The 18,975-nt window shown below is 42.3% G+C and overlaps 1 protein-coding gene across 1 annotated transcript; it reads left to right on the forward strand.

Moving 5' to 3' along the window:
• Positions 1 to 1,028: 1,028 nt before the first annotated feature.
• LOC311114148 (DNA-directed RNA polymerase III subunit RPC7-like) lies at positions 1,029 to 17,962 on the forward strand. Its single transcript, XM_084157158.1, has 8 exons — positions 1,029 to 1,219; positions 1,695 to 1,830; positions 2,200 to 2,329; positions 4,824 to 4,892; positions 5,283 to 5,339; positions 15,844 to 15,914; positions 16,060 to 16,179; positions 17,157 to 17,962. The coding sequence occupies exons 2-8, from the start codon at positions 1,711 to 1,713 to the stop codon at positions 17,241 to 17,243; spliced, it is 654 nt and encodes a 217-aa protein (XP_084013284.1). The 5' UTR covers positions 1,029 to 1,219; positions 1,695 to 1,710; the 3' UTR covers positions 17,244 to 17,962.
• The last annotated feature ends 1,013 nt before the right edge of the window (positions 17,963 to 18,975 follow it).

An 18,975-nucleotide genomic window follows, 5' to 3' on the forward strand; every position in this document is an offset into this window, starting at 1 on the left:
TGGGGGAAAAATGACATTGATAATGACCCAATCTTTATCAATTGAATGGACATTGGGGAACGGGTGAAAATATTAAAATGAATTTAGATCCTGGAAAATGAAGCCCTTTTTGTTTTATTTTGATTTCAAATATAAATCCTGACCTTTTGCACATACTTGATATTTAACTGTCTTCAAAGAAAAAATAAAATACAAAAATATTAATGCTGTTTGAATACTGCCAGTTGATTTAATAACGATTATGCATTGACTGAAAAAATAAGCTAATTTTGGAGGAAATAACTTTGTAATATTTATCTCTTGCAAGCTATGTTTAATAAAGGATGAAACGATTTACTTCTGGAGTGTGTGACTTGTGCTCTGTTAAAAAAAAGAACCCCTGTATTTCCTGTGTCACTATATATTTTTATTTATTTAACTAGGCAAGCCAGTTAAGAACAAATTATTATTTACAATGATGGCCTACCCACGGCCAAACTCGGACGACGCTGGGCCAATTGTGCTAGGGGTAGATGTGAAATGTAAAGTAAATATTTGGCATTACATACCATTTAAGAGTCTAAACTTTTCAGCAACACAAGCACAAAGCTTACATGCAAATCTAAAATTCACTCCAAACTAAACACCACACCCTCACTTTCTTACTCAAACAATCCTAAATCCTTGTTCATAAACCATTGGCAAATTACAAAAGACTCAAGGAATAATAGCGCCATCTGGTGGCAGCACTGGCAGGGCTATTTTGGGCAGAATGAGAAGAGCATCAATTATTTATTTTTCAATGTGTTATGAGCTGTTTTTCCTTAGTGCACAGACAGAAGAATTAATTAATGAACAATTTACTACCTTTTGTTTTTTTCTATGATGTGGCTCACCACAACTGCTAAAAAACACTAACACATTTTTGAGGGGGAAATGGTATTACGGTAGATTAAATTGGAAACGTATTATATGTCAGTACTTGACAGTAGGGCGGAATCATTCCGCACAGTAAATGTTTCCTGAGACATTCAAGGCCGACGGAACACACGTTTTCTCCAGTTGAAAACATCCGGCAGTCTATGCACGTGTGGATTTATTCCTAAAATGTGTAGTGTTCTACAGTATAAGCTATTTATGTGTCAAGAGGAAAATCAGCATACATATTATAGCCTGCAGTTTATTAGACGGCTCAACCTGCAAGCTTAATCGTAAACTACATCGCTATCAAGCCAGTTAGGTAAATGGAAAAAGGACCATGTCATAGAATGACCCTTGGCGGCGAAATATAGCTTGCTAGCCAGCCAATACTAGCTAGCTAGCTGGCTAAACAACAAGCACAAAGCTGCACTAGAGAGGTCACTGGCTGGCAGTTGAAATATCACAGCTAACTAGATATCTTGCTTGCTAAAAAATGTGGTGTACTTGTGTGAAATTAACTCTCGAGAACCGAAGCCCATACAGCAGAGTCAGTAGGGCAAGGGTGAAATGCGATAGCTACTGTAACTAGCTTTCCTATTCTGTATGGACTTCCATGTGGTCATTGAGTGCTAGCTACCTGACTAGTTACTAGCTATCTGTAAACAAAGTTACATTGGGGCCCTAGTGTTGGGAGCCCTGTCTCAAATGCTAGTTAGATATCCACAATACTGGCTGCTATGTGTATTTGTGTTTGTTAGGCTACGTCTACTATCTGTTTTCTTTCATGCATTTAGCTACAGACTCATCGCCATGGCTGGAAGAGGCAGGGGTCGTGGAAGGGGTCAGATGACCTTCAACCTGGAGGACTTGGGCATAGGAAGGGGAGACAGCCTGCCCCCCACCACCTTTAAGCCCTCACCCCTCTTCCCTGTGAGTGTGCACATGGAGTCATGGCTTGTAAAGAGCCTGGACTCACCTTGCCACTGTTGCTTATAGTGCTCTTGTCTTGAGCATCACAAAATTTAAATAATGACAGTTATCTAATATTACTAGTAATGTAATGGATACATGTTTTGTTTTTCTCTTAGAGGCATTTTTTCTCTGAGTTACATGTACAATATGATTTGTATGGACACTGACTGGTTTAGACACATGATAATGCCTACCATCCTCTAACTGTGTTGCAGTATTTTGAAATACTGTATAGTAATTTAAATGTAGTAATGTCTTTGCTTAGTGCTAGTGTTGTGGCGCTATAACAACCCAGTCTCCTGACCTGTTCCCCCTCCTTAACCTCAGCCCATGCCAGTCCAGCCTGTGCCCCTGCAGACAGGAGAGGAGGTGGAGTACATGCTGGCTCTGAAACAGGAACTGAGGGCCGCCAACAAGACCCTGCCCTTCTACATCAGACGGGCCGCTCCCAAAAGAGGTAAGCCAGCGCACACAGGATTAAAGGTAGAGTTAGCGATGCACAAAATAAATGGCAATATCAGGCCGATTTCCGCAAACAACTAAGGGCATTGAAGCGTGAGGCCATTTTGGTCCCATAGCTATCACATTGTAGCTATTGAAGTGCACCCGTGCACATGCACAGCTACTCTATGATAATTGGTGAGTGCATTCTCTTGCATCTCGCTCATCTGCAACATCTGCGGTGCTGCTTGTGGCAACGTCATCAAATCAAATTGTATTTGTCACATGCGCCGAATACAACAGGTGTAGTCCTTACAGTGAAATGCTTACTTACAAGCCCATAACCAATAATGCAGTTTTAAGAAAATTAGAATGAGGCCGCACTCAGTCCTCTTTTTCCTGTAGTCCACAATCATCTCCTTTGTCTTGATCACGTTGAGGGAGAGGTTGTTATCCTGGCACCACACGGCCAGGTCTCTGACCTCCCTATAGGCTGTCTCATCGTTGTCGGTGATCAGGCCTACCACTGTTGTGTCATCAGCAAACTTAATGTTGGTGTTGGAGTCGTGCCTAGCCATGCAGTCATCTGTCAACAGGGAGTACAGGAGGGGACTGAGCACGCACCACTGAGGGGGCCCGTGTTGAGGATCAGTGTGGCAGATGTGTTGTTACCTACCCTTACCACCTGGGGGCGGCCCGTCAGGAAGTCCAGGATCCAGTTGCAGAGGGAGGTGTTTAGTCCCAGGGTTCTTAGCTTAGTGATGAGCTTTGAGGGCACTATGGTGTTGAACGCTGAGCTGTAGTCAATGAATAGCATTCTCACGTAGGTGTTCCTTTTGTCCAGGTGGGAAAGGGCAGTGTGGAGTGCAATAGAAATTGCATCATCTGTGGATCTGTTGGGGCGGTATGCAATTTGGAGTAGGTCTAGGGTTTCTGAGATAATGGTGTTAATGTGAGCCATGACCAGCCTTTCAAAGCACTTCATGGCTAGAGACATGAGTGTTACGGGTTGGTAGTCATTTAGGAAGGTTACTATAGTGTTCTTGGACACAGGGACTATGGTGGTCTGTTTGAAACAAGTTGGTATTACAGACTCCGCCAGGGACAGGTTGAAAATGTCAGTGAAGACACTTGCCAGTTGGTCAGCGCATGCTCGGAGTACACGTCCTGGTAATCCGTCTGGCCCTGCGGCCTTGTGAATGTTGACCTGTTTAAAGGTCTTACTCACATCGGCTACAGGGAGCGTGATCACACAGTGGTCCGGAACAGCTGAGGCTCTCATGCATGCTTCAGTGTTGCTTGCCTCGAAGCGAGCATAGAAGTAATTTAGCTCATCTGGTAGGCTTGTGTCACTGGGCAGCTCACAGCTGTGCTTCCTTTTGTAGTCTGTAATAGTTTGCAAACCCTGCCACATCTGACGAGGGTCAGCGCCGGTGTAGTACGATTCAATCTTAGTCCTGTATTGACGCTTTGCCTGTTTGATGGGTCGTCGGAGGGCATAGCGGGATTTCTTATAAGCGTCCGGGTTAGAGTCCCGCTCCTTGAAAGCAGCAGCTCTACCCTTTAGCTCAGTGCGGATGTTGGCTGTAATCCATGGCTTCTGGTTGGGGTATGTACGTACGGTCACTGTGGGGATGACGTCATCGATGCACTTATTGATGAAGCCAGTGACTGATGTGGTGTACTCCTCAATGCCATCAGAAGAATCCCGGAACATATTCCAGTCTGTGCTAGCAAAACAGTCCTGTTGCTTAGCATATTGCAGAGTCTCAGTTTGCAATGCCAGGGTTGTGGGTTCGATTCCCACGGGGGACCAGTATGAGAAGAAAAAAAAATGTATGCACTCACTAACTGTAAGTCACTCTGGATAAGAGCGTCTGCTAAATGACTCAAATGTAAATGTTGTCCCGAGTGAAGTATGTTCGGAAAACTCGAAGGAATGCATCTTAGAAATAGTTTTTTACATACAAACTGTATATGTCTGAACTCATAATCAAATACGCTTCCCAAAAATTATATGATCGCTGAGATAGAACCTTTGTTTCTGATTGGCAAATTTCTAAAATGTTCAAAGTCCCATTAGGTAGCCTTATTATAATAATAATATGCCATTTAGCAGACGCTTTTATCCAAAGCGACTTACAGTCATGCGTGCATACATGTTTTTGTGTATGGGTGGTCCCGGGGTTCGAACCCACTACCTTGGCGTTACAAGCGCCGTGCTCTACCAGCTGAGCTACAGAGGACCATTATCAGCTGTCCATGTAAACCGGATTGTAAGGGCAAAACATGTAAATATTTAAATAAACTATTATATTAATCAGAGTATTCACAATAGTCATATTATATAATGCATGTAAAAGTACCCAGTTATGATGGCTGTTACTGTATGTCAGACAAATAGTACGGTATAGAAGGTTTTGTAATTGAGTCTTCTAATTGTTTTCCCTGGCTGGTATTATATGAATAGGACATTGTTAGTTGTAATCATGCTGCTGTTTCCCTTGTAGATGTTGATCGCTACTCTGATAAGTACCAGAGCGGAGAGCCCAAGGACAGTGCCACGGAGTGGAACCCAGGTGAGTGATGATTGGTTGGGGCTGGTTTGTGGAAATACTGGGGGTTAGAATCTGCACCCAACTGATCACAGAACAGTTGTCTCTTTCATTAACACTTTAGTTCCCTGTACCACTTTCCTGCCGTTAGTAGTTTTCAGTGGCAACACCTAGCCTAGCCAGACTGAGTCAGTCCTTTTTCTGAACTGGTTTCTTTTGATGCAGTGTTGGTATATGTCCAGCAGATGGTGCCAGACAACAAGTCAATTTCTGGTCTGAACTAATCTGACTTTTATTCTTGTGCTGTGGTGTCATTATTCCTTATACTGTGAATAAGATCCATTATGGTGTGTTTTTTGTGATGTGTATTTTTCTTTGTTAACGTGTTTCTCTTTTTCTATGGTTCTGTTTCAGACTGGAGCAGATTGCCTAAAGAGCTTTGCATTAAAGTGAAGAAGCCTCTGGCTAAAAGTGAGTACTTTGTCTGAAAGGCCTTGAGATTTGTGTGTGGAATTCAAACTTTGTGGAAGCCATGTATTGTTTTCAATTGAGAGATTTTTTTCTCAGATACTCAATAAGTGAACTTTCATCTACATATTTTCTTAGCTACTTACTTTGGCCTTTGAATTCCTTCAGAAACACAGGCCGCTATTGAACCGCTTCTCACCCCTTCTGTCCAGGGCCGTAACCAGGGTTTGAGTTTTAGTGAGGTCATAAAAAAAAAACATTCAAATGCTATTTGGTGAACAGCAAAAATGACCCCAGCCATTATCACCTTGGCTGCTGTATGTTCATTCACCTCAATTGATCTACATACACATCACCTATTAGCTATATAATTGTAAGCTATATAATTGTAATGTTATAACCATGAAAGGGGTGTAATGTGAGAAATGGTTCACACTGACACGTAGCATCAGGGACGAAACGAAAACGTATGATATTTTTAGAACTTTATTATAAGGTAGGCCTATATGGAAGATAGGCCATGTGGAGATGTTCATATTGAAACATAATTTTTGTAAGTTCTTAACTTGTTTGATAAGATTAGTACAGATTTTCTCAGGCCCAAGTTTAGGAACCACTGTAGTAACTTCTCTCTCTGCTTGCTTCCTCTCTCTCTGTATCTTCTGCTTCCTCCTGCATGAATTGCAGCCTGCCTCAGCCTCATCACTGAGCGCCACATGCCCACATCACTGTCTGTCTCAGTAGCCTACTCTCTGTAAAGGAAACCTATTATGAGAACGTATTGGCGTATCGTTTGCTTCTGCTGAGGTAGGCTCAGTTCAACGTTAGCTTCTTACTTCATCCTTCTAACTGGCTAAGTAATACTAGCCAGAGACCTTCAACGTTGCTGCAATACAAGTCTCTGCCGGCAGCTAGTCACCTAACTGACTAACATAAGTGATGATTTACCAGTTGTGCATTATCCGAGAGTCAGTTTTTGTTTGTTTGGGACGGTTTTTGTTTGTCGCGGGATGATTTTAAAATGGCCCTTTGTCCGACATCTCGCAAAAGCACTGTCAGCAGCGTCTCTTCTTGTTTACTTGAGCCGACTGTGAGCTGGGGTAGTTCGTTTCACATCTCAGGCCCTCGTGAGGTCTGTGACACGAGAGGGCGGAGTTAGCCTTTTGGGAGACTGGTGAATGTGCTCCTAAAAAGGCAAATCTGGGGGATGCAGGCGAACATAACGAACAAGATAAAGGCGAAAGAAACGCACACCTATTTAGGCGAGGTGCTGGCTGACGGCGTAAAACACTTAAAAAATATAAGGAAATCCGCACACTCTAGGAGCTCAGATGCAATAATTTAATATCTTAATAACCAACGTTTCGACAGACAAGCTGTCTTCATCAGGGTATAATGACAAACACTGCGGGTCACTGGTTTATATAGTGTGAAAGGACACACGCAGGTGTCTGTAATCATGGCCGGGTGTGGCCTAATAGCATTGGCCAATTCACAGATAAAAAGCAACATACAAAAAACATGGATAGCATATGATCATAGATACTTAGCTACATAGGCCCACAACATTTACAATGAATAGCAAAATCACAAGAATGGCTTCAAATCAAAGTCTACGTTGAGACCGAAGGGAGCAAGGGTCTTTAAATTAAAGATCCAGGCAGCCTCTCGTTTTAACAATAAGTTGTCGAGGTCACCCCCTCTCCTAGGGAGGGTGACATGTTCGATGCCGATATAACGTAGGGAAGAAATAGAGTGGTTCGATTCCAAAAAGTGGGCAGCGACTGGGTATGTCGAGTTTTGGCACCTAATGGTGCTACGATGCTCCGGGATTCGTACTTTTAATTCGCGCTTACCAGTTGTGCATTATCCGAGAGTCCGTTTTTGTTTGTTTGGGATGGTTTTTGTTTGTCGCGGGACGATTTTAAAATGGCCTTTTGTCCGACATCTCGCAAAAGCACTGTCAGCAGCGTCTCTTCTTGTTTACTTGAGCCGACTGTGAGCTGGGGTAGTTCGTTTCACGTCTCAGGCCCTCGTGAGGCCTGTGACACGAGAGGGCGGAGTTAGCCTTTTGAGAGACTGGTGAATGTGCTCCTAAAAAGGCAAATCTGGGGGATGCAGGCGAACATAACGAACAAACCACTGTTCATGATTCCACTCGTTCGCAAAGAGGCAGGCATGATTAGAACTCTGTCAGATAAAAAATATAAGCGTTCTGAGCTTTAATCAACGCTGGGAGCAATATTTAGATGTTGACCCGTAATATATGTTATTTATTGTGTACAAAAACTCTGAATATACAAAACAATAAACATAGACTGACCAGGTGAAAGCTATGATCCCTTCTTGATGTCACTTGTTAAATCCACTTCAATCAGTGTAGATGAAGGGGAGGAGACAGGTTAAAGAAGGATTTTAAAGCCTTGAGACAATTGAAACATGGATTGTGTGTGTGTGTGTGTGTGCTGTTCAGAGGGTGAATGGGCAAGACAAAATATTTAAGTGCCTTTTGAACAGGGTATGATAGTAGTAGGTGCCAGGCGCACTGGTTTGTGTCAAGAACTGCTACACAGTTTCCTGTGTGTATCAAGAATGGTCCACTACTCAAAGGACATCCAGCCATACTCCGTATACAGGGCATTCGGAAAGTATTCATACCCCTTCACTTTTTCCACATTTTGTTACTTTACAGTCTTATTCTAAAATTGATTAAATACATGTTTTCCTCATCAATCTACACACAATACCCCATAATGACAAAGCAAAAACAGGTTTTTAGAAATTTTTGCAAATGTATTAAAATAAAAGAAATATCACATTTACATAAGTATTCAGACCCTTTACTCAGTACTTTGTTGAAGCACCTTTGGCAGCAATTACAGCCTCGAGTCTTCTAGGGTATGACGCTACAAGCTTGGCACACCTGTATTTAGGGAGTTTCTCCCATTCTTCTCTGCAGATCCTCTCAAGCTCTGTCAGGTTGGATGGGTAGCGTCGCTGCACAGCTATTTTCAGCTCTCTCCAGAGATGTTCGATTGGGTTCTGGCTGGGCCACTCAAGGACATTCAGAGACTTGTCCCGAAGCCACTCCTGCATTGTCTTGGCTGTGTGCTTAGGGTCGTTGTCCTCTTGGAAGGTGAACCTTCGCCCCAGTCTGAAGTCCTGAGCACTCTGGAGCAGGTTTTCATCAAGGGTCTCTCTGTACTTTGCTCCATTCATCTTTGCCTCAATCCTGACTAGTCTCCCAGTCTCTACCGCTGAAAAACATTCCCACAGCATGATGCTGCCACCACAATGCTTCACCGTAGGGATGGTGCCAGGTTTCCTCCAGACATGACGCTAGGCATTCAGGCCAAAGAGTTCAATCTTGGTTTCATCAAAGCAGAGAATCTTGTTTCTCATGGTCTGAGACTTTAGGTGCCTTTTGGCAAACTCCAAGCGGGCTGTCATGTGCCTTTTACTGAGGAGTGGCTTCCGTCTGGCCACTCTACCATAAAGGCCTGATTAGTGGAGTGCTGCCTTCTAGAAGGTTCTCCCATGTCTAGAGCTCTGTCAGAGACACCATCAGGTTCTTGGTCACCTCCCTGACCAAGGCCCTTCTCCCCCGATTGCTCAGTTTGGCCGGGCGGCCAGCTCTAGGAAGGGTCTTGGTGGTCCCAAACTTCTTCCATTTAAGAATGATGGGGGCCACTGTGTTTTTGGGGACCATCAATGCTGCAGACATTTGTTGGTACCCTTCCCCACATCTGTGCCTCGACAGAATCCTGTCTCGGAGCTCTACAGACAATTCCTTCGACCTCATGGCTTGTTTTTTGCTCTGACATGAACTGTCAACTGTGGGACATTCTATACACTGGTGTGTGCCTTTCCAAATCATGTCCAATCAATTGAATTGACCACAGGTGGACTCCAATGAAGTTGTCGAAACATCTCAAGGATGATCAATGGAAACCGGATGCATCTGAGCTCAGTTTCGAGTCTCATAGCAAAGGGTCTGAATACTTATGGAAATAAGGTATTTCTGTTTTTTTTTTTGTTATAAATGTCATTATGGGGTATTGTGAGTAGATTACTGAGGAAATTATTATTTAATCCATTTTAGAATAAAGCTGTAACGTAACAATGTGAAAAAACGTCAAGGGGTCTGAATACTTTCCGAATGCACTATGTATGTATGTATGTATGTATATATATGTGTATGTATGTATGTATGTATGTGTGTGTATATATATATATATATATATATATATATATGTATATATATATATATATATATATATAAATAATTGAAATAATAATTGTCCTTCAAACTTTGCTTTCGTCAATAAATCCTCCATTTGCAGCAATTACAGCCGTGCAGACCTTTGGCATTCTAGTTGTCAATTTTGTTGAGGTAATCTGAAGAGATTTCACCCCATGCTTCCTGAAGCACCTCCCACAAATGGGATTGTCTTGATGGGCACTTCTTACGTACCATAAGGTCAAGCTGCTCCCACAACAGCTCAATAGGGTTGAGATCCAGTGACTGTGCTGGCCACTGCATTATAGACAAAATACCAGCTGACTGCTTCTTCCCTAAATAGTTCTTGCATAGTTTTGAGCTGTGCTTTGGGTCATTGTCCTGTTGTACAGTGAGGGAAAAAAGTATTTGATCCCCTGCTGATTTGGTACGTTTGCCCACTGACAAAAACATGATCAGTCTATAATTTTAATGGTAGGATTATTTGAACAGTGAGAGACATAATAACAACAAAAAAATCCAAAAAAACGCATGTACATTTTTTTATAAATTGATTTGCATTTTAATGAGGGAAATAAGTGTTTGACCCCTCTGCAAAACATGACTTAGTACTTGGTGGCAATCACAGAGGTCAGATGTTTCTTGTAGTTGGCCACCAGGTTTGCACACATCTCAGGAGGGATTTTGTTCCACTCCTCTTTGCAGATCTTCTCCAAGTAATTAAGGTTTCGAGGCTGACGTTTGGTATCTCGAACCTTCAGCTCCCGCCACAGATTTTCTATGGGATTAAGGTCTGGAGACTGGCTAGGCCACTCCAGGACCTTAATGTGCTTCTTCTTGAGCCACTCCTTTGTTGCCTTGGCCGTGTGTTTTGGGTCATTGTCATGCTGGAATACCCATCACGACCCATTTTCAATGCCCTGGCTGAGGGAAGGAGGTTCTCACCCAAGATTTGACGGTACATGGCCCCGTCCATCGTTCCTTTGATGCGGTGAAGTTGTCCTGTCCCCTTAGCAGAAAAACACCCCCAAAGCATAATGTTTCCACCTCCATGTTTGACGGTGAGGATGGTGTTCTTGGGGTCATAGGCAGCATTCCTCCTCCTCCAAACACGGCGAGTTGAGTTGATGCCAAAGAGCTCCATTTTGGTCTCATCTGACCACAACACTTTCACCCAGTTCTCCTCTGAATCATTCAGATGTTCATTGGCAAACTTCAGACGGCCCTGTATATGTGCTTTCTTGAGCAGGGGGACCTTGCGGGCACTGCAGGATTTCAGTCCTTCACGGCGTAGTGTGTTACCAATTGTTTTCTTGGTGACCATGGTCCCAGCTGCCTTGAGATCATTGACAAGATCCTCCCGTGTAGTTCTGGGCTGATTCCTCACCGTTCTCATGATCATTGCAACTCCACGAGGTGAGATCTTGCATGGAGCCCCAAGCCGAGGGAGATTGACAGTTATTTTGTGTTTCTTCCATTTGCAAATAATCGCACCAACTGTTGTCACCTTCTCACCAAGCTGCTTGGCGATGGTCTTGCAGCCCATTCCAGCCTTGTGTAGGTCTACAATCTTGTCCCTGACATCCTTGGAGAGCTCTTTGGTCTTGGCCATGGTGGAGAGTTTGGAATCTGATTGATTGCTTCTGTGGACAGGTGTCTTTTATACAGGTAACAAGCTGAGATTAGGAGCACTCCCTTTAAGAGTGTGCTCCTAATCCCAGCTCGTTACCTGTATAAAAGACACCTGGGAGCCAGAAATCTTTCTGATTGAGAGGGGGTCAAATACTTATTTCCCTCATTAAAATGCAAATCAACTTGCGTTTTTCTGGATTTTTTTGATGTTATTCTGTCTCTCACTGTTCAAAAAAACCTACCACTAAAATTATAGACTAATAATTTATTTGTCAGTGGGCAAACGTACAAAATCAGCAGGGGATCAAATACTTTTTTCCCTCACTGTAGGAGGAAATTGGCTCGAATCAAGCGCCGTCCACAGGGTATGGCATGGCGTTGCAAAATTGAGTTAAAGCCTTCCTTCTTCAAGATCCCTTTTACCCTGTACAAATCTCCCACTTTACCACCACCAAAGCACCCCCAGACCATCACATTGCCTCCACCATGCTTGACAGATGGCATCAAGCACTCCTCCAGCATCTTTTCATTTGGTCTGCGTCTCACAAATGTTCTTCTTTGTGATCCGAACACCTCAAACTTCGATTCGTCTGTCCATAACACTTTCTTCCAATTGTCCTCTGTCCAGTGTCTGTGTTCTTTTGTCCATCTTTATCTTTTATTTTTATTGGGCAGTCTGTGATATGGCTTTTTCTTTGCAACTCTACCTAGAAGGTCAGCATCCCAGAGTCGCCTCTTCACTGTTGACGTTGAGACTGGTGTTTTGCGGGTACTATTTAATGGAGCTGCCAGTTGAGGACCTGTGAGGTGTCTGTTTCTCAATCTAGACACTCTAATGTATTTGTCCTCTTGCTCAGTTGTGCACCGGGGCCTCCCACTCCTCTTTCTATTCTGGTTAGAGCCAGTTTGCGCTGTTCTGTGAAGGGCGTAGTACACAGCCTTAGTTTCTCAAATGACTGCCTTGCCTGGTTCACCAACTACTTCTCAGATAGAGTTCAATGTGTCAAAACGGAGGGCCTGCTGTCTGGACCTATGGCAGTCTCTATGGGGGTGCCACAGGGTTCAATTCTTGGGCCAACTCTTTTCTCCGTGTATATCAATGATGTCGCTCTTGCTGCTGGTGACTCTCAGATCCACCTCTACGCAGACGACACCATTTTGTATACATCTGGCCCTTCATTGGACACTGTGTTAACAATCCTCCAAACGAGCTTCAATGCCATACAACACTCCTTCCGTAGCCTCCAACTGCTCTTAAACCCTAGTAAAACTAAATGCATGCTCTTCAATCGTACGCTGCTGGCACCCGCCCACCCGACTAGAATCACTACTCTCGACGGGTCTGACCTAGAGTATGTGGACAACTACAAATACCTAGGTGTCTGGTTAGACTCTAAACTCTCCTTCCAGACTCACATTAAGCATCTCCAATCCAAAGTTAAATCTAGAATCGGCTTCCTATTTCGCAACAAAGCCTCCTTCACTCATGCAGCCAAACGTGCCCTCGTAAAACTGACTATCCTACCGATCCTTGACTTCAGCGATGTCATTTACAAAATAGCCACCAACACTCTGCTCAGCAAATTGGATGTAGTCTATCACAGTGCCATCCGTTTTGTCACCAAAGCCCCATATACTACCCACCACTGTGACCTGTACGCTCTTGTTGGCTGGTCCTCACTACATATTCGTCGCCAAACCCACTGGCTTCAGGCCATCTATAAATCACTGGTCATCCCCAAATCCAACACCTCCTTTGGCAGCCATTCCCTCCAGTTCTCTGCTGCCAATGACTGGAACGAACTGCAAAAATCTCTGAAGATGGAGACTCTTATCTCCCTCACTAACTTTGAGCATCAGTTATCAGAGCACCTTACCGATCACTGCACCTGTACACAGGCCTTCTGAAATTAGCCCACTCAACTACCTCATCCCCATATTGTTATTTATTTTGCTAATTTGCACCCCAGTATCTCTATTTGCACATCATCTCTTGCACATCTATCATTCCAGTGTTAATACTAATTGTAATTATTTTGCACTATGGCCTATTTATTGCCTTACCTCCATAACTTGTACATTTGCACACACTGTATACAGTGAGCACCATAATTCATTGGACAGTGACAATTTTTTTGTTAATTTGGTTCTGTACTCTAGCACTTTGAGTTTGAAAGGATACAATCACAATGAGGGTGAAGTGCAGACTGTCAGCTTTAATTTGGGGGTATTTTCATACATATCGAATTAACCGTTTAGAAATGACAGCACCTTTTGTACATGGTCCCCCCATTTTAAGGTACTACAAGTATTTGTTAAATTGGCTTCACAGATGTGTGTTGTTAGGCAGGTGTATTCATTTGTGTCGTTAGTGAATGCAGGAGAGCTGTTGATGAATAGTATTGATTCTAGACTTTGCTATTGCCTTTGGAGGTTGTTGTTGGGGTGTGACAACATGAGGAAGACAGCAGTGTCGATGCAAATGAAGCTGGCCGTCATAAGGCTCAGAAATTAAAATCAATCAATCAGGAACATTGCAAAAACCCTGGCCATGCCCAAGTCAACAGTTTGGTTCATCATTAACAAGAAAAAAACAACCGGTGAACTCAATTATGTCAAAAGACCCGGTAGACCGAGGAAGACCATTGTAGTGGATGACCGGAGAATACTCTCTATGGTGAAGAAAAAACCCCTGACAACAGCCCAACAGATCAAAAACACTCTCCTGGATGTAGGTGTAGATGTGTCAAAGTCTACCATACGTAGAAGACTACACCAGCAGGACTACAGAGGCTACACTACACGATGCAAACCACTGATAAGCCTGAAGAACCGAAAGGCGAGATTACAGTTTGCTAAAAAGCACCTAAAAGAGCCCCAAGAGTTCTGGAAAAAAAGTATTGTGGACAGATGAGACAAAGATTAACATGTACCAGAGTGATGGAAAGAGGAGTGTGGAGAAGAGAAAAAAAAATGCCTATGATCCAAAGCATACCACCTCATCCCTGAAACATGGTGGAGGGGGTGTTATGGCTTGGGCCTGTATGGCTGCCAGTGGAACAGGTTCACTTGTCTTCATCGATGATGTGACTGCAGACAGAAGTAGAACAATGAATTCTGAAGTCTACAGAAATATTTTATCTGCTCAGATAAAACCAAATGCCTCCAAACTCATTGGACGGCACTTCATCATGCAACAAGACAATGACCCTAAACATACTGCTAGAGCAACGAAGGGGTTTTTGATGGCCAAAAAGTGGAAAATCCTTGACTGGCCGAGTCAATCACCGGATCTGAATCCAATTGAACATGCATTTTACATGCTGAAGAGGAGACTGAAGGCAATAAGTCCCCGAAACAAGCACAAACTGAAGATTGCTGCAGTACAGGCCTGGCAGAGCATCTCCAGGGAAGATACTCAGCGTCTGGTGATGTCGATGCATCGCAGACTTCAAGCAGTCATTGCATGCAAAGGATATGCGACCAAATATTAACAATGATTACTTTATTCTACATTATGTTAAACTGTCCAATGTTTTTTGATGCCCGAAAATGGGGGGGACCATGTACAAAAGCTTCTATAATTTCTAAACGGTTAATCCGATATGTATGAAAATACCCTCAAATTAAAGCTGACAGTCTGCACTTCACCCTCATTGTTATTGTATCCTTTCAAACTCAAAGTGCTAGAGGACAGAACCAAAATAACAAAAAAATGGTCACTGTCCAATGAATTATGGTGCTCACTGTATATATTTTCTGTGGTATTTTTGACTTTATCTTTTGTTTTACCCCATATGTAACTCTGTGTTGTTTTTATCGCACTGCTTTGCTTTATCTTGGCCAGGTCGCAGTTGTAAATGTGAACTTGTTCTCAACTGGCTTACCTGGTTAAATAAAGGTGAAATAAAAAATAAATAAACAGCGTTGTACGAGATCTTCAGTTTCTTGGCAATTTCTCTCATGGAATAGCCTTTATTTCTCAGAGCAAGAATAGACTGACGAGTTTCAGAAGAAAGTTCTTTGTTTCTGGCCATTTTGAGCCTGTAATCGAACCCGCAATTGCTGATGCTTCAGATACTCAACTAGTCTCAAGAAGGCCAGTTTTATTGATCCTTTATTCAGCACAACAGTTCTCAGCGGTGCTAACATAATTGCAAAAGGGTTTTCTAATGATCAATTAGCCTTTTTAAATGATCAACTTGAATTAGCAAACACAACGTGTCATTGGAACACAGGACTGATGGTTTCTGATAATGGGCCTCTGTACGCCTATGTAGATATTCCATTAAAAATCAGCCGTTTCCAGCTACAATAGCCATTTACAACATTAACAATGTCTATACTGTATTTCTGATCAATTTGATGTTATTTTAATCTACAAAAAAAATTGCTTTTCTTTCGAAAAAAATGACATTTCTAAGTGACCCCAAACTTTTCAACGGTAGTGTATGTATGTGTGTGTGTATATATGTGTGTGTGTGATTAGAAAAAATTCACAAGTTACAGACATTGGTGTCCTCATATGTAGTTACGGCCATGCTTCTGTCTTTTGCCATTTGTTGCCATGTCAGTTCTCCATTTTTTATTTACTTACTTTTGGGTTAACCTTCATGTTCCATTCTTCTCTTCTAGGGCATGCACCCCAAGTTAAACGGCCAAAGAAACCTATTGTGGGAAAAGAGGAGATTCTCACCAAGCTGGATGTAGGATATTACCGTAATGACTAACCTTTCTTCGAAAGGAGACTAGAGATCATAAATGTATACCTTTTTAGTTATTCCTAATTAAGGGCCATTTGCATATTCCCTGCCCTGGTTTTGATGTTTCATGGAAATTCCCACTCTTCAGACTCTCGAAAAGAAAGAAGAGGCGGTGAACTCTGATGAAGAGGAGGACGGGGAGAAAAAGAAGACAAACGAGGAAGAAGAACAGGCAGAGGCAGAGGACTATGAGGAAGACTTTGAAGAGGTAAGGGGGAATGGCGACTGATGTGGCCCGTTACATTTTGTACCCGTCTCCTCTTTGAACCTGATTGTTATGGTCAGGGATTTAGTTTTTTTTATGCCAGTTGAGATAATGGGTGGCGAGTAACACTGATGCGAACAGCACTAGTTTATCGTAATAGCTACTCAAACGCTATTCACAAAATATAAATGGTGTGTAAGGTGTGTTTAGGTTCCTTAAAATCCTCACTTTCTCATCAGAGGTCCGTTAGCTGGTAATAGCCGTCTTTTGGTCGATAAAACATTCGCCGGACACATTGACCAGCAGAAAATATCCTGACGAAAATGCATGTCTTCTATAAGTCACAATGGCTATGCATGGAGATTGGTTCAGGTTGTCTTTCAATCATCTGTAGATTATTCCTGTCTGTCTTGAGCTCGCGCTCTAGCTAGCGAACTTGACACATTATGTTAACTGGATCCGGCCTTCAGTTTCCTGTGCCATTGAGTTTGTGACATACACAGCTGTATTTACGCAGGCCATAAGTGTTCTATGATGTTTTGCTAGATTAATCTCTCCAAAAGAGTACTCACATAAATGTCATTCAATTTCACAAAGGAGGACTATTTAGATTAAGTAAGATGCCTTCCTCTTCCTCTAATGTATGGTTGAATAGCTATGTCAAACATGCTAAAAACAGCGCAAATCAAACTAGCTATCTACTATACCAAGAAGGGACAGACAAGTGGAAAAATTAAGCGACACTGAAACAGAGAATGTTTACAAGCCAGCGGGACCGAGGAAATGTGCATTGTGCATGGAGCCATTGTTCACTTGGTAGGCTATCATTCCTCCTTGCATAGCTCAATAATCATTGCAACCGTCTCGATTCCATAAGTGCTGTCATTTGGCATTGGGCACTCTGGCAAATTAAAATCTGGTCACAAGTCTGGCCACAAGTTTTTCCCTAATGGAAACTCTGCTTCTCATCTGTGTTCCAGGATACCGACTACATTATGTCTTACTTTGACAATGGAGAGGAGTTTGGAGGGGACAGCGATGACAACATGGACGAAGCCACTTACTGAGAGACAATAAGAGTGCTGATAACACTAAATAGACTATAAGAGGAGGCCTTGAGTAATCCTCCCTGCGGACGCAGTTACAGTATTTTAATTACTTGTGGAGTCATTGGCCATGGTAATAAAGACATTGAAAGCCTGCTGCTATTCAGCCATGACAGGTATAGTCTAAAACATGGAAAGAACAATATGCTGCTATCTGATAACCTAGGTCCAAGACATGGAAGGTGGTGACTGCTGGTGGAGACAGTTGCTCAATGTAGATGTCTAGAGAAAATACTTAAACTTATTGTATGTGGTGGTTTAAAGTGCCAAAGATACTAACTAGTCATACTGACTGTTCCACTTTCTTCAGCTATGTTGAGGTAGTAATGGGAGTTGATTTATTTACAGGCCATTGTTGCCTTTTATAACTTTTTAATAATAGATTTTATGGTTTTAATTAACAAATAATGTACAATTGCAGTAATATAGGGTTTTTAGAGTAAAGACATGTTTTAGAGAAAGGTATTTTAGCTTTTGCAATTCCTTGGTGTAACAGCCTTTTTTTGTGTGTGTATACGACAGTCAAAGGTTGTAATTACAGTTTTCAATGTCTTAGCTAATCAAAAAATGTCATTTTTTTATTTTAAATATTTTATTGCTGTAATGTGTAATTTATATTATACGAGTTGAAAATTTGAAAGTGTTGAATTTGATTCTCTAAATACATTTTAAAGAACCCTAGCAAATAGTTGCGTTTTCTTTCAACCAACCAGCAGATGGCATATTAGTTCAAGGTGAATCAAGGGTGGTGTAAGTTAATTGTGTGTAGTTGTTAGGTTATTGAGCTAATTTTACTGAATTCCTGGTAATTTATAGTGGTGAGCTCCCAGAAATAGAGTTATCCTCTATTTCATTGAAAAGGGTTTAACATCGTGCCGTCCACAGTGAAAAGAAAACCCTTGAAATCCAAGCCTAATCTAGGGGCAGAAAGTTTCCATTGCGTGAATAGCTTTGAAAAAAGGCTTTGTTGATTTTTACTCCCAAGATCAGCCCTGCAAGTCTTCTGCGCTCTAACCATTGGATTTTAAGAAATTCTCTATCCAAACAACATCAATGACACTTAAACGGGGCGCAGGTAGCCTCAAGGTCAGAGCGTTGGGCCAGTAACTGAAAGGTTGTTAGAATCCCAAAGCTGACAAGTTGAAAAATCTGTCGCTGTGCCCTTGAGCAAGCCACTTGCCCCTAATTGCTCTAGGGACGCTAGACAATGGTGACCCTGGCTGTGACCCTACTCCCTGCGGGTGTCTCAGGGGAAGTTGGGATAAACAAAAAACACATTTATATTACTTACTTGTGCGTAACAGCACAAATATAAGCACCCCCCCAAATAATAATAATAATAATTATTATTATTATTATAAACAAGTGCATTATGAATACTGCACATTCTGTTTAGTGCTCAGTTAATCCTCAGCAGACACAGAACTGGGTTAAGACCTGTGATTCATAATCATCCTCACACAGACCTGACGTGATCCAGACTAGCCTACTGCAGCTGCACTCCTCTGCTGCTGGGTGTAAATCAAGGAGGTATACCAAATGCCGAAGATATTCTTTGGTATTTTTGTTTAAGCCATAGCACTTGTCACGTTGTGCACGTATGCAAAATGTGCATGTATGCAAAAGTGTTAGCTTACATGTTGACGTGGTTGTATCTGCAATGTAAGCATTCCCTCTGCGGTTCCCTCATTAG

The sequence above is a fragment of the Coregonus lavaretus genome (assembly GCF_964263955.1).
Source record: "Coregonus lavaretus genome assembly, chromosome: 3".
Taxonomy (NCBI): Eukaryota; Metazoa; Chordata; class Actinopteri; order Salmoniformes; family Salmonidae; genus Coregonus; species Coregonus lavaretus.

Excerpts from the sequence above, each read along its gene's own strand:
- LOC311114148 (XM_084157158.1), top strand. The coding sequence starts at position 1,711 with ATGGCTGGAAGAGGCAGGGGTCGTGGAAGGGGTCAGATGACCTTCAAC. Across the intron at positions 1,831-2,199 it reads AGCCCTCACCCCTCTTCCCT|CCCATGCCAGTCCAGCCTGT; the intron begins GTGAGTGTGCAC and ends CCTTAACCTCAG. Across the intron at positions 16,180-17,156 it reads ATGAGGAAGACTTTGAAGAG|GATACCGACTACATTATGTC; the intron begins GTAAGGGGGAAT and ends TCTGTGTTCCAG.